The sequence below is a fragment of the Ylistrum balloti genome, unplaced genomic scaffold, assembly GCF_031769215.1.
Source record: "Ylistrum balloti isolate Yb309-2 unplaced genomic scaffold, AGI_CSIRO_Ybal_v1 Utg369808, whole genome shotgun sequence".
Taxonomy (NCBI): Eukaryota; Metazoa; Mollusca; class Bivalvia; order Pectinida; family Pectinidae; genus Ylistrum; species Ylistrum balloti.
The window spans coordinates 89,761-106,435 of NW_026781982.1; the positions used below are offsets into that span (position 1 = coordinate 89,761).

General features: G+C 34.0%; 1 protein-coding gene across 1 annotated transcript; it reads left to right on the forward strand.

Annotated features, from left to right (window-relative positions):
* Window positions 1–1,000: 1,000 nt before the first annotated feature.
* Window positions 1,001–16,409, forward strand: LOC132544765 (hyaluronan mediated motility receptor-like). Its single transcript, XM_060208414.1, has 16 exons — window positions 1,001–1,032; window positions 2,653–2,786; window positions 3,266–3,372; window positions 4,168–4,256; window positions 4,735–4,821; window positions 5,887–6,003; window positions 6,567–6,637; window positions 7,238–7,386; window positions 8,824–9,335; window positions 9,821–10,552; window positions 11,476–12,324; window positions 13,035–13,157; window positions 14,029–14,120; window positions 14,758–14,891; window positions 15,931–16,093; window positions 16,357–16,409. Exons 1-16 carry the CDS (start codon window positions 1,001–1,003, stop codon window positions 16,368–16,370), a joined length of 3,405 nt encoding a protein of 1,134 aa, XP_060064397.1. The 3' UTR covers window positions 16,371–16,409.
* Window positions 16,410–16,675: the final 266 nt, after the last annotated feature.

The window sequence follows — 16,675 nt, forward strand, 5'->3', positions numbered from 1 at the left end:
TCGCCGCCTGATAGCACATTTGAAACTCTTTGAATTGACAGAATGATTCAGTATATAGATAGACACCGGTTACTGTTTTTTGGAAGACTCTGTCTAACTGATACCTCACAAATACATAAACAGTTGCTAAACTTTAACATAGCAATATTTCTCATGTTTGGATTGGCAGAATGTACAGAAATATTCCGGTCATTTGTTACAACACTTTATAAATACGGTCTGGAAGAATTTCTAAGCAGTTTTATCAAACATGAATGTTTTCCAAGCAAACTCTCTTGGAAATACACAGTGAGAAATGATATTTGAATGTATCCGAACGAGACTGGAAAGAACGTGTAATAAGGCGGGCAGACCTAAATCGTTTTCGAAATATACATGTAAGGATCGCGCCACATAAACTCTGGTTGCTGAGCTTAGAGGAACCTAACATGACTCCAGAGTTTGAATTTCTAGTTAAACCTGGAACACTACCAATTTCCAGTTGTGTGTGTGACTCATGTAAAAAAAAAAACATGTCAGTGACATTGTGAATCATTTAATAATAGACTGTCAGGTGTATTTTGACGCAAGAGACGCCCTACAAACGTTCATGGTAAACTTACTTCCGGTTCATCAGAGCGTTAATATTCTAAATGACGAAGAGAGACTTTCAGAATTTCTACTAGGAGGAGAAACTATGGCACTAACTGTAAGTTCAGAACACTGGAAACCAATCATGGTCGAACGAGCAAAAACATTATACCAAATGAAAGCAGCACTTGTTCATTGGTTACAACGTGTGTAATAATGTATGTGTTTTTCGCGATAATATAATGTGTCAAGTAACTCAGTGGTTAAAAAAATGGTGAAACATTCAGGATAAAATCTTAAAGGTCAACTGATGTAAATATGAAACAAACATTTATCAAAATTATTAATTACTATATGTTTATATAACATTTTCCCCTATATATTTTGTTCAATTCATGTCTCTTCTCTTTTTAATTTGGAGGAACGCAACATGAGAGTGAAAGAGCTTGAGTATGAAAATAGGTATCTACATAGGATATAACTTTTTTTTTAAATCTCCGTTTCTTTATTAAAGAGAAAAACACGTTGTGAAATGATTGTATATTATCACATTTCAACTTATATTTCTCCTCCCCCCTCCCTGTCTCTCTCTCTCATACCCCACCCTCACTCCACTCCCCACCACCACCCCCAATTTAAACAAACCACGAGTTTCTGTGTAGTAGTCAGCCATGAAAAGTCGTGTGCTCTCCTCCTTTTAGTCGACATGAAAAATTTTCCCGTGGCGAGCCTCCAAATAATCCAGACCGGAAGTGAATTTGATTGGTGGGTTTATCTGAAACCAAACATTGTTTAAAATCTTGGCGGTGTTGTTCTGAAGACTCCGGCTCTCCTCACTGCAAAGTATTTTGTACAGAATATTCGTACATAATGTCATTTGCGAAGGGTAAACGATTCAACGATGTTAAAGGTATATTGTTGGTGGTAAATGTCATAAATACAATTGAATGCGGGATCTATTCTGATTCGACCGAAATCGCAAAGTGTCACTTTAACACATTTCATTTCATATTTCAATTACAGATTGTGATGAGGCAGGTAAATCATTAATGTTTGATGATTTTTTTTGTGTGTGTATGTACGATTATTTACAAAACAGTTCACGTGCTTTAATCTTATGTCCCTACGTTATATCGGCCCTCTCACGCTCCTCCCCAGTCCCCACACATCGGAACGAATTACCATTACTGTGGGCATAGGGCGATCTATTTTCTGTTGAAAAGGACTATTCAATGTTAGAAACTAAATATGGCGAGGACGATGTCTGTTTATCAATCCATGATAAAATCAAAATGGCCGAGGAATTCAACGTTTACTGGTATAGACACGGTGATCATGCGGACACAATGATCAGCACATCATGCATATATGTAGATGTATAATTTATTATTGATACCATGACTGGAATTTTACATGCACTGTAAAGTGCCTTAGAGTAATTTGCGAAATTATATAGGGCGCTCTATAAATGTATTTTATTTATTACTTATCTCTGTAACGCAAAGAAATTAAAGTCAACTAGCTTTGTTGTGTTTTAAACCATTTTCCTCCAAAAGTACATAACCATTCTTTTCAAAATAAACAATATTAGAAAGCTTAATTATTTCAAGTTGATTGTGCTAATTTTTGTGGAAAATAATTTCTGTTAAAATCACAGTCCAGATTGACCAGTAATGATTCAGCTGACACTAAATAGAGACCAGTTATCCTCTTTGTTTACACAAATTGTCCAGCAAAGCTGAAATGTAATGGATATAATCTTGTCTCTAATAGGTCACTAAAGGACATTCAGAGATAACCAGCAAATGTGTAGTATGTTCACAAATTTTGATGAAAATTTCATGAAAAGCAAAATCTAGCCAAATAATGTTTTGTGAATTAGCAGGAGTTTAAGGAATAAATTACCTTAGTGTTTTGTTAATACTATTTAAAACAATTATTATCAGTTACATTGGAATATATGCCATATAGTACATTAACGATAGGATAGTTAATACAAATGGATTTTCTGTCTGTACAGAAATCTTGGGACATTAACATTGATATCTTTTACTCAGAAATACATATTTAAGCTATTTACAGGTGTTCAGTTAATTGTGGTGCCTTCATTGTAGCCTGCGCCCCTCCAGTTGGTGCCTATGACCCTAGAGATCTTGCAAAGAAAAAAGGAGCAGTGATTATAAATTCTTCAACAGAACGATTCAAAGAGCCAAAGGGTGATTTTCTTTCATATTCAATTTTGTTTTGTCCTTAAATGATATTAACAATAAGAATAATGTATTTGGCAAATGTAAGCAGTCACAGATCTCTTACAATATTGTACCTGTACATAGGTTTAGTTTTTTTTCTCATGGACGATTGAAGTTGAATACATTAATTCCAAGTGTCAGTTTGCATCAACAATCTTGCTTCCTAAGTGGTAAATTCATTTTCAAACCGACAAAACTAATTTCAGCAAAATAGCAAAACTTCATTTTGATAAAAAAAATATTGTCATGACCTCCACCATCATTGTTTTCACTGTAAATTGTTTAGTACATTGCCGTTAATAGGTGTAGATTAACCAAGGAGAATATGATGTGAACTGAAACTTAAAAATGCAAAATATAGATCTCCATCACATGTGAAATATTGTGAACAAATTTTTTACATGTTATTGTATTAATTTGAGCTAGATTAATTTTCTATTTTTCAGTGATAACTCCAGGCCCAGGAGCGTTTGACATATCATCTGTAACACCTGGTAAAAAGAGCCTCAATGACACTCGCTGTAAACTCAACTCAACATGCCTAGGCAATCTAGTAGGTTAAATCCCAGCATTTTGCGTTCATCATTTCAGTGATTTTTTTTCAATTTGACAAAAATAAATCCAACCAATGAAACATTCCATGGTGATTATTATTGTTGTTACAGACCTTGTCAGCATCCAAGCGACTCCTGAGCCAGTCTTCCTCTATATCCTCGTCAGTGGAGAGCTTGACAACAAAAGGAAAAGACAAGGTTGTAGGGAAAACATATAATGAAGAGTCAGATATATACACTCAGATATTCAATAAAACACCAGTAAATTTTAACTCTCATTAAGAACATAACTTGTAAAGATCAGCATGTCTGTCATTTTGGTGAGATTATTTAATAGCACATTGGATATTTGTCACAAAATACTTCAATCCAGACATTTTGCATGGTGCATCACAAAGTATTAAATTCAATATTTGGCATAAATCTCATAAATAAGTGTACTGCAAACAAAATTTTCATTGAAAGCCCTGCACCACTTTAAAAATATACCACAAGTATCTTAGTAATAAGCTGATATCTGGTAATAAGCCCACACTTACATATACATATTTTGTATTCAAGAAATAATGTAACGTTCCTTCCTTGTCCACCCTCTTCTTATAGATTATGTTCTTGTTCTACTTTTAGTTTATAAGCTGTCTCTCTTGGCTTGTATTTAAAAGTTTGTACTGTATATAATGATGTTTGTCACATCATTAAAACTGATATAGGCCGTCATGTATTCTGCGTTTAATCGTTTGATATCCTGTATATAGTATAGATGGTTAGACAGGAACAAAGTTTAAATATTTCAGAATGACACCAATGGGGGAGGATGTGAGCGTTGTAAACTATTTTCTGGACATGATTCCAAAGACTGGGCTCAGTCTCTCAAGAAATGCAAGTGAGTAAAAGTGAAATTGATATGATTCTACATGTGAATGATTTATAGAAATTTTGTTTTATTCAGGGGAATGTCAGATGCTGTTCCTTAAATGATTAAAACACAATTTGATGAAAGGTAAAATTCTTTTTTTAAAAAAAAAACAAAGAAAAGAAAAATTGAAATCATAAAGAACAGAACAGTATCTTTACCTTGAGCACTTTTTCCTACTGTATTATAACCTGTTCTATACCAGTGTTCCGAAAATAGACCCTGTAGATTCTACTTTCACTTTGTTATATCATCGATTCAAAAGAATGCAGAATATAGTGAGTTTGTGAGTCACTTGCTGTTACCAAAGGTCCATATTGTAGAAACTTCTTTCTTGTTATACAATGTGCTGTATATCAATGTCTGATGTTTGAGAAAAAGCGGATGGTTGGTACGTGTGTTGAAGATTTATGTAATTCCTGGCAAGTTATTAAAATCTTATTTGTAGGGAGGCCCTACAAGCCCAGAAATCTCGACTCCAGGATAAGCTTAGAGAACTGGAGCTTGACTCATGGCAGAAAGATGACTCAATAAGGTAATGATGGAAAGTCCTATTCAAACTCAACATCAAATGAAGATATGTTTTATATGCTGAATTTGACAAACTTTTTTGCCTCAGTGAGGATCTAAAGTTGAATTATTGGTCAGGAAAGCTATTTTGGCTTGTATCCTTAAAGAGGACTAAATGTAATAATTCTATGTTACAAGAAACATTTGATTCAGGTTTGTTTGCAAAAAAACAACCAATTTTATTACCATCTTTATCACTGAACACTTTGGGATATACATATACTTCAGTGCTTATTTGTCTGATATTAGGAGACATAGTAGTCATTAGTTAATGAAATGTCACTTTTCAATTTTCTTACTGGCTGCAGGATATCCTCGATACTCCAGGGGTCATAATCACTTTTGCTCTCTGCACCCCTGGAACATTTCATGACAAAAGTAAAGGCACAAGCAAAGTAATTTGTTTGGTTCCAAGAGAAAAAATTGACCAATCACAGACTGATATGGCCCTTTTGAAGATTACAAAGGAGCGACACCAAACTTCAAATCCATTACAATATACGGTTATGCAATCTTAAGATTCGTTTGATGTACATCAAAGGATCAAACTAGTGTTTTTGTCTTTTCTGCATGGAGTCACACATGGCACCTTCAATTTTGCCATGACATGTTCCAGAGGTGCACAGAGCGAAAGTGATCGTAACACCTGGATTATCGAGGATGGCTGCAGGACACTGTTGAAGGCTTTTCTGGACTGATTATGGGCACCATTCCCCATTGAAATTAACATTAATACATTTCCATCCCAATTTACCACTTTCCTTACCAATTTACCACTTTTCTTACCAATTTACCACTTTCCTTACCAATTTACCACTTTTCTTCCTGATTTACCACTTTTCTTTACAATTTACCCTTTTTCTTTCCAAAATAAAACGAAAAGTCCTATCCAAAACAAGTTAGAAAAAAATCAAACAAACAAGCAATCCCTCGTTTGGAGTATAAAAAAACCCCTATTAATCACATTTTCTGCAAATTTTCTCTTTTAAAGAAATCATACTTCAATACAACTTCTATTTGCTTTGTAAAGGTTCCTGAAAGGTGAGGTGTCTGCTACTGCTGACCATATGTTACAGGGAGAACAGGCATTGTTTGAAGCCAATGCAGAAATTGCAGGGTATAGAGAGAAACTAGAACATTTGGAGGAGTAAGTTTTCCTCAGGTTTTAAAGTTTCAATGTTTTCCTGTTTGGCTACTGTACATTGGACCTCCTTTGTTAGATGTTTCCAGTAATAGTGATGGGATGGTGATTGCATATAATCAACTATCTGGTTGTTTCACTTCATCAGATGAAATGATCACTTGTAATTATTTTATAACTGATCATCAATACCTTTATAATTACTTGTTTTTTTGGCGGAAATAAAATGCTATTTATTTTTATGTAAATTCTAGGTAAATGAGTTATTACAAGGTAAAAGTCACAAAGTTTTACAACAATGGAGAAAACATTCTCTTTCTATGAATATTAAACACAAAGTCTGCTATTTGTGTAATCAATACACTACACTGTAGAATCTGTCTGATAATTAATTCCCATCATTTATTACTGTTTAGTCATATGGAATTCTAATTGATATGTTTTGTGATAAGTTTTTAATTGTTAAAGTGAAAATATGGAGTAAGAAAAACATACAATATTGTTCTCACATGAAAATCAGTTATTTCATTCATCAAGACTATTTATTATTATCTCTCAAACCTTTTTAGTCAAGAAAAGACTGTCAATGAGAATATTCGTTTGCTGTCTGAAAAGTATGAAGTGATAGAAACACAGCTAGGTGAGTGAATATCATTTCCTTTGGGAGCTTTGTACTTTTATCAATGGTCAACATGTTGTAAGAGATTCAATTTTTTATGGTTTCATTTTATAAAGTCCCTGCCTTATCAAGATCCAGAAGGGCATGTAGTGTTTCTCATATCCTTCTGTCTTGACACATCCTGTTCCAATCAAGGCCATGTCTTGAGAACATCTTAACAGATCTGGTTATTGTTAATTCATAACAAATTACCCACCTTGTATTGGTAACAGGGGCATCCACATCTTACAGAGATTTTCATGTTTTCTATAAACTGATCATAAATGCCAATTCCTAAGATATGTTATCTTTTAAACAATTTCATTGTCATAACAAAAATTTCTCAGAAATGCATAGTTATGCATGCATATTGTATTTCCAAAATTACAGATGCAGAAAAACTAAGTGATCTTTGATCTTAATCTTCCTTGATGATATCACCAGCAAAATGATTTTAAGATACATGTATGATAATGTTGCTTTTTGTTTTATGGAGAAGTTTGTGATCAATGGCACATTACTGACCAAGGAAAAAAACATCTTGTCAAATATTTTATGTTTGAGCATATTCACCTTTCCCAGCTGAGGAGCAAAATCATGGAAAGGAATGTCAGCTTGAGCTTCAGTCACGTCTGGATGTAACACGTAGCAGTTTACAGGAGGTAGAGCAAGATTGTGTTGAACTTCAGCAAATGAATAGTGATCTTCTACGTAAACTTAACAATGAAAAGGTAACCCCTCCATAATATTACATAAGGAAGTGTATGAACTATCAAAAATTAATATATAAGATTAAATTATTCAAAATTCTGCTAGGCATAAGTCAGATGTTTCATCATAATGTATCTGCCTGTGTTAATTTAGTACTGACATCTACTGTGAACAATTATGTATTGACCAGTGGCCAGAGGTATTCTGTCGTTACTGATCTACTACACATGTTCATGTATTAGTTCGTTCCCTGATTATATAAGTCATTACCTGAAGCCTATCTAAGCAGTTTGTATGATGGTCAGTGTAACCTTATCTTGTTGTAAACAGCCGAATCTGTTGCCATTTATGTGTGCAAGACCATGTCAATAACTCATGTATAATTCAATCTTTGTTTACCTGTTATCTAATGTGTATTAGTACTTCACCAGTTAATTAACATGGCTAGTATAAATACTACCACCTTTCTAGCCAGTATGTATGGGTTCCTGAAGGCCAGATAGTTGAGAGGCTAGTCTTCACTGGCGGGACTCCCACTCACTCGCGCAGGCTTTTGCCTGAGCAAGAAAATCTCAACACTAGTCTCAACTAATGAAAATTAACAAATTTTTCATTTTATGTAATATGTGGGGTACAAGGGTTATAATATCTGTATTTTCTAGTTCCGCTAGTAAACTTTACCATGGTACAGAAATTTCTCTTGGTTATCACATGGTTTTTAAGAAATTTAATAACTGCAACAACCCTGTTTGGTATATCATATTTGTCTGTCAGTGGACCCATGTTTGGTAGTAAGCCCAAACATTAAACATATAATGCTGATCGGTAAAACTGGAAATCAATGCTATTTCGTTATATTGTAACAAACCAATCAGTAGACTTTGAAGAATATTGATGTGTTGTGGTTATTACAGGAGAAAGATAGTACTTAGATTGCAGTGTGTACAACTCAAATAAAATATTGACCTCTAGGATTTCTTGTGTTTTTGGACTTTTTTTCAGAAAGCAACCTTAAGTATTACTCTTAGCTGTTACTAGAGAGGGGGTGGCTCCTTACTCCTTATTGAATTAGAGATTTAGATTAGTTTGAAACTTTCTTTTGCGTAAAAATTTGATGGATTAAGAGAACTCCTTATTTTTTAAGTACCTTGGGTACGAAGTATAATTTTACAATATAAAGCATTTCTGGATTTTGTCTTTATGGTGATTCAAGGAGGGTATTGTGAGACAAATTATTATACTTTGGAATTAAAAAGACTGCAGAAGGGTTTTGATGAACCCCATAACATTTTTATAGAATTAGTGAGACAGTGTAATGTTTAAACTTTGTACCGAGTTAAAAAAAGAACTGTTCACTAAATATTTTGATTATTACACTGAAAGACGCCAACAAAGACTTCATATTATATTGAATGTAATGGATTGGATTCAATTTTTATGATTTATATTTGACATAGGATGAGGTGGAAAAACTTATCTACCAAGTGGAAGAGCAGAAGAAACTCTCAGGGGACATTGGAAGTCTTCTGGACAGCAAAGAGGAGATCATCACAGATTTGGAAATTCATCTGGAGGCTAGCAAAGTAGAGCTGCAGAATACAAAAGATATGGCAGAGAAAAATGGTGCCCTTCTTCAAGGCTACCGCAACAAAATCACAGAGCTGGAGACAAAGGAGAAGTTAGTGCAGGAACAACTGAAAGAGGAAAGACTAACTGCCAATCAGACTGCTCGGTCTCACGCTGACAGAATCATGGAGTTGGAACAGGTTGAGATGGTTCTGAAGGAAGAGGCACAGCAGAAAGATGACAACTTTAAGTCAGCACTGAGGAAGTGTGGGAGTCTGGAGGAACAGGTAGAAAGGTTAACTGTACAAGTCAGCAATTTAAAGGAAGAGTTTGAATGCACTGTTAATGGGTTGAAACATACCAAGGAAAAAGAACTCAAAGATCTGATGGACACAGTGGACAGGTAAAATGAAAGGGAAAGATTGTAAGTCTTGAACTAATACTGTTTTATTGGCATTTGCATTTTGTGTAATTTTTTCTGAAAAAAATTATACAGAAAATTTAGAATTAGCACATAAAGGCAGACCTGATATAGGAATTAATTTGTAATGAAGGTTTGTTGTCATTATGATCAAATAGCTCTTTTAAGTGAAAATATTTCGTTTCTCAGTTTTGATTATTTTCTAATTTTATTTTTGGGCTATGAAAGTTAAAACTTTACATTTATAATCTTTTGATTTAATTTATGACTCAATATTTGGAAAGTAGTTACAAACAATCTGAATCTAAGATTAAAGCATCTTGCCATGAGTTCCATAGATGTGCATCATTCACAATCATTGATTTTACATATTCCCAGACTTTTCTACCAAATATCATCTTCCTAAATATTATAATAAGTCACGGTTTGGAAATGATTGTTACATAAAAGTCATTATTCTATTAAAGGGTAAGAACAGAAAAGGACGAACTCGAGAGACGAGTCATTGAACAGGTAGACGAAATCTCGGCTTTAGATGATAAAGTTGCTGTTATATCTAAAGATAAAGAGTCTGCAGAAATAAAGAAGGCTGAGAGTGAGGCTGACTACAAAAAGATTATAAACAAACAGATTGAGAAGATTGGGGACGTGAAAGCCAAGATTGAGAATCTTTGTCAGGAAAAATCTGAGTTATTGCAGCAGTTAGAACTGGTAGCACTCGACAGAGATACAGTCGCAGAGGAACTCAAGCAAACTAAGGAGCATATGACAGTTACTGCTGCTCAGAAGGAGGCTAAATGGTCACATGACCTGCAGCGTCTCACTAATGACCTCCAGGCCATTACAGAGGAAAAGCAGATCCTAGAACAAAAACTGACACAGACAATAGCTCAGCGAACAGGACTCAGCGAATATGTTGAGGAAATTAAAGGAGAGCTTGAATTGCAGAAAAAAACGGTTGAGGAGATCACTCAAAAGTTGTCAGATGATGTGCTTCATCTTACTGAGAGTAGAGACAGTCTACAAAATGACCTCCAGGCTACACAAACCAACTGTAAAAGTCTGCAGAGTGAAAACAATAATCTGATGAGTGAAATAGACTACTTGCAAAAATCCTCGGAGCAGTTGAAATGTGACGTTTTGGAAAAAGAAGAGAAACACAGCCAATACATTGAAGGATTGAATGATGAGAAACAAAGGTTTGTTTTTAAAATTGTTAAAGCTTTTATAACTTATATTGTTATTGGATTTCATGATATATCATGAGGCTCAAATTTTGTGGGGTTTTTTTTTGGGAGGGGGGGGGGTTTCCAAAAAAATGCAATTTTATGGACACTGAATTTTGCAGATAAATATAGCTCAATAAATCTACTTTAAATCAATAAACAGTTCATGAATATATGAATCCATTGATTTTGATTTTCTCCTCCACACTTTGAAGTCAAGAGCTGTCAAAATATACAGTGTAATTTTTCAGAGCCATGGGATAAAAATGTTGTGAAATTTGATAAATTTATGACTGATGCAGTCAGAGAAAAACACTCCAGAATTTATTACATTCATGACAAATAAGAGAAAATACTGCATGTATTCGTATTTTTTTACATGTATATTAAAGCTTACTTACTGTAACATTTTTAAATGTTTAGTTATCATAAAAATTATGTCTACACCATAACATTTATCAATGTTCAATTATAAATATTAAGTCTACATTGTAACATTTATGAATATTTAATTATCATAAATATTAAGTCATTGCTGGAAAATTTCTTTAACAAATTCAACAATAAAGAAAATCTTCTGTTCTTGGAGTCACCACTGCAGGTTATCATTAGATTTCCTCAAATCAGGAGACCTTTTTGTGATTGTGTTCAGTGTTGTGTGGCTGGAAATAATTGACATTTGCACAAAAAATCCTGAATCAATTTTAATAAAATTTTTCAGAAAACTTCTGAAGGTGAACCTAAATGCATAATTACATGGTTTTTGCCTCTCAGGGGCCTGAGGGATGGGCCAAAAATGGACCAAATTTACTAATTTTTCTTAAGAGTTTGATAGCACTGTATATTCAGATACATTATGTAAAATAAGTACTGATTTTACTGCTTTGTATTTGTAGGTTGGAGAGTCAGCTAGCAGATATTGAGAAACATCATAGTGAATTGAAAGCGGAATTCACATCTACTGCAACTGAGCGATCCTCAGCATTAGAGAAAGGGGAATACTTAACAAAACAAGTTGCCAAACTGACTAATGACCTGACAATCAGTCAATCTGAAAAAGATAATTTGGCGGAAAAAGTGTTGGATCTGGGGAAGAAAATAATTGATCTGGAGGAAGAAATTGACTCTGCAAAATCTGTGAATGTCTTCCTAAGTAATCAGGTGACAGGGTTAACAGGTCAAGTAGCAGAGGTGGAGGATAAACTAGAGTCCAGTCAAACTAAAAATCAACAGCTTATTAGCAATGTTGATGAATTAAATACACAGTTAACTGAAATGAAAGGACAGCTGGATTGTAGTGAGGACCACAATGATAGCTTGACTCGTCAGGTCTGTGGACTGAAGGACAAGGTGACTGTTTTAGAAAAAGATCTCAAATCGAGTCAAGTTCTAAATGAAGACAATACAAAAGAGAAATCATTGCTTTGTGAGGAAGTTACTTCTGTACAAGCAGAAAAAGGGGCTCTGTCAGAGCAAATTTCTGGACTTTCATCTAAGTTATCAACGGTGGAGATTGAGAAGGAATCGTTTTGTAAGCAGGTAAATTTATTAGCAGATAAACTTATGCATCTACAGTCAGAATATGATTCACAGAATGAAACTGTTGCCAGTCTTAAAGGACAAATTTCTGACAAAGAAGCTAAAGTCAAGGATTTCTCGGCGAAAGCGTTGTCTCTGGAGGAACAGTTAAAATCTAGTCAAATTGAGTTCCAGGCAAAGATGGAAGAAGTCACTCATCTGAAAAGGTATTTTCTTTTAATCACTGTTGAGTAGGAAACGTTATGTTAATTGTGGCCAGACAAAAGAGGAATTTATCTTATCATCATGACAAGTGGCCTACCTTTTGCACTAGTAACTTAAATTGTAATTATTAACTTTCCTGTGTATGTTTCAAAACTTGCTCTGATCAGTGCCTTAATTATATGAAATATGAAGTAACATACATTTTTTGCATGATACCTTATTTTGGATCTAGTTGAAATCACAAAAACTTTAGGAATTCAGAAGAAAGCTGTTTTATTATATAGCATATACTGCAGTTTGAACATGAAATGTTATGAAAACAAAAAATGGATTATATGAAATAAGGCCTATATTGTGTCCTTGTTTTGAGGATACTACTGAAATGTACACACAAATATTGGTGTACATCATTGACTTGATTAAGCCTGCAATGCTGGATTTAGAAGTGGGGATCCAAAATATTCTCGCAAAGTATGCCAATTATATATAAAACGAAAATTGTAATGTGATGCATATAAACACTGAACTTGTTTTTTTTCCTTGAGAAAATCTATTTCCTTCACTCATGTTTACAGTGAAGTGATCTTCAGTTTGTATGAAAAAAGTAGGTGGAATATTTCAAATTTCCTTATTCAGATTAGCACCACCACTATATGTATTCCACATACCTCATCCCAAAAATCTTCTATGTAAGATCTAACATTGTTTTCAGCTACCTGTCCTGTATAGAGAACCAAGAAAAGACAAACAAGGAGCATATTGTTGAGTTACAGGAGCAGCTTGCAGAGGGAGCCAACAAAGAGGAACTGCAGCAGACATTACAGGAGATGGAGAAGTGAGTATATTCAGATTATGGTCCTTCAAATTATCCAGTCCAATTGGGTGGAGGTTTCAAGCTTTTTTTATTGTCATTACGTAACCCTGGTAAAATACTAGCTGCAATATACCACTTGGCTAGAGAGGACTTCTCTTTAGCTCGATTGGTTGAGCGTCAGACTAGTAAGCCAGGGGTCCCAGGTTCAATTTCTAGCAGAGGCATTGAAATAATGACGTCTATTACATTGTCGCCCGCCTAGGGACCTAGGAATAGTACTTAGCTATGCCCAACCAGCATTGCTGTATCCCCTGGAAACTCAATGACGAGTTATTTCCTGGAGGGTGAGTATGTAATCCGGGTAAAATACTAGCTACAATATACCACTCAGCTAGAGAGAACTTCTGTTTAGCTCAATCGGTTGAGTGTCAGACTATTAAGCCAGGAGTCCCAAATTTGATTCTTAGTGGAGGAATTGAAATAAATAATGACCTCTGTTACAATTATTACTCAACAGTTCTCTTTTTAACAACTAATTCAAATCAGCAAGTTAACTAAATTGCTAGACATGAAAGTATTTTTAATATGAAGAAATCATTATTTTTTGGGGATTCATTTTTGTTGAATTTGTGTTGTATATTCATGCAATGATACACAGATAAAAATTGTCATGTGTTATAGCACTGGTGGATTGGTGAGCATAATTCATCCACAAAATCAAGTGCCAATGAAAAGGTATATCTTTGTAAAACATTGAAATTTGAGTCCCACAGAAATTTCTGATATTACAGTTATATGTAAGCCCATTGATTGGGGGTTGTACACAATCAATAAATAAACTTCTCAGGTATATACAAGACAGTGTAGTATTTACAATGTTTTTTTACAACAGATGGAGGAAACTGTATGAAGACCTCCAGGCTAAGGTAGAGCCATTCATGGAGCAGTTGGATGCATTTGAGTTGGAAAAGCAGGCTCTGATGGGTATGGTTTCATGTATCTAATATCAAGACAATATCTTGCAATGGAACTTGTTAAAGTTTGTTGAGAAAACTTCTCTCAACTTCTTAAAGTAACATCAAGTTTCTGTGATACCATGAATAATTCTGAGAAAAAAGGCCACCTGTATTAAATGGCCTTATTGGTTTCCTATATAATGCATACCATAATACCTCTACATAGAGACCACCTGTGTATAAAGGCCACTTTTCTCTGCTCTCTTGAGTGGCTTCTATACACAAGTTTGACTAAATAAATACAGCCAATCACAGCTTACCTGGCTGTGTGAAAAATATTCAACTTTAAACATATAACTTTATGTGCTGGATGCAGTGTCAGCTATGACTTGAAGTTTTTTTATTTTTTTTTTTAAGTTTTGTTAGCCTTGTTCTCATTTGAGAACATGTTGTCACAAACTTGGACTGATAAGGATTTACATGGCGGGTGTTGTCAGTGAAACTAAAGATCATGACTCTCAGAAACTGCCTTTGTATAAAAAATATTATGATTTTTAAAAAAATCATAATTATTGTTTTAGAAATTATTATTATTTTTAAGAAATTTTTATTGTTTTAGAAGTTATTATTATTTTTATAGAAATTATTATCTACTCATGAAACAGGTCGAAGTAAGAACGCCCAGGCAGAGGTTGATAAACTGAGCAAAGAATATGCTAAACTACTGGGCCACCAGAACCAGAAACAGAAAATTCATCATATCATCAAAATCAAAGAGGAGAACAACTCTTTAAAGAAGGTTAGATATCACAATTGTTACTGATTTTGTCAGAAAATATGTATGTTTTTCATTTCAGTAAAGATAAAAGCTTTAACACTGATCATTATAGATTTAAAAACATAAGGCATAAGTGCCTGTCTGTATAGATTTCAATAGCATAAGCGTCAATCTTGATAGATTTTAAGGCATCAGAGTGGGTTGTTATAGATTTTAATGCATTCGCATCGGCCTTTACAGATTTAAACGCATTAGCGCCTGTCTTTATAGATTTTAAAGTATTAACACCTGTCTATATAAATTTTAAAACATTAGCGTCTGTCTGTATAGATTTTAATAACATAAGCATTGATCTTGATAGATTTTAAGGCATCAGAGTCGGTCTTTATAGATTTAAATGTATCAGCATTGTTCTTTATACATTATCGGAGCTTGGATTATTCAGTTGAGGTTATCCAAGTCAAACAAACCATTTTGTGATTAATCAAAGCACTGTGTCTGAAATCATTCATAAAAATACATGAGAAAAATCTTACCAGTTGTATAACAGCTAGATGATTAAACTCTCCAGGTTTCTGGCAAATGAAAAATGTGATTTTCAAAAATGTTTAACTATTTGTAAAATTAAGTGCAATTGAAAAGAATTTCTATATCACAACTGTAGTCATAGTAACAGAGACAAATGTAACAGTCACTGGTGTATGAATAAGTCAGTTTAGTTTGAGGGTATTTAAAATCTGCATAATGTAGCAAAATGTGTAGGATATGTTAAAAATAAGCTGGTTTCTAGGTCATTTATAGTCATAAATACCGGTAGCACAGTGTTGTAAGTAAACATGACATGGTATGCTTTGATGTTAGCCTACAAAGTTGTGTCAATTAAATTGATTGTAAATGTCATTGCAACTTTGCTCACCATTAAGAACAGAGATCCAGATAACTGGTAAATTGTACCTTTTATTATTTCTTAGTTCTATATTGGTCTAAAAAGTTTTAATGTAAACTAGAGCACAGGATTTGAGAATGACAACTGTTAATTGACACATTGTCTCTTAAACAGGAAGTGTCTGCTCTACGTGAACAATGCAACAAACACAAAAGAACAATAGGCAAACTAGAGGACAAGAAGAAAGTTGCAGAGGGCAAGAAAAGGTTTGATACATCCAAAGCATTCTCTCACTCCAAGGAAAACTTGGTACCTCCATCATCACCACTCCGTGACGGTAAGGAACACTTGTGGAACACCTGTAAAAATCATCATGTATATCTGTAAAATATATATATTACTTTAAATGTTCTCACTGTGAATAAAATACTGTAAATTAAGAAAATACATACATGTAAGGTTGATATATGGATCAGTTTCATGATGTGTCCTTGTTTTGAAATGATCTGTTTGTAGGTAAATAGCAGTGTTTACCCAACAGCACTACTGGAGTTTCAATCTGTATAAAATCTCATGAGATTTCCTCTGATGTAATTACAGGAAACCGACACTGATTGTTTTCAACTGAATATTCATTGGCAGCTGATCGACACATTCATCTTTTCCAGTTGGACAGCCTAATTCTAAGTTTTAGTATACATTTATCATAGTGTTTTAGAATTTCCATGAATCTCTTCATTACTCTCTATGTTATGAGCTCTTTTTTCCTCTGTGAGATTTACCCAAAACATCTTCCATATGCATTATGTGGGAAATAAATTCAAAGTGAGGTGTTTAACAAAAACCTTTTAAAAAAATTATGAGGGGAAGGGTGGAGGAATGGAGAATTTTCATCAATTTTTAAATTCAATTCTTCCAA

What these genes read in the sequence shown, in the direction of transcription:
- LOC132544765 (XM_060208414.1), top strand. Translation starts at nt 1,001, where the DNA reads ATGAGAGTGAAAGAGCTTGAGTATGAAAATAG. An exon ending in CAACATGCCTAGGCAATCTA is followed by an intron (nt 3,373 to 4,167) that starts GTAGGTTAAATC and finishes TAAATATTTCAG; the next exon opens with AATGACACCAATGGGGGAGG. An exon ending in CAGAAAGATGACTCAATAAG is followed by an intron (nt 4,822 to 5,886) that starts GTAATGATGGAA and finishes TGCTTTGTAAAG; the next exon opens with GTTCCTGAAAGGTGAGGTGT.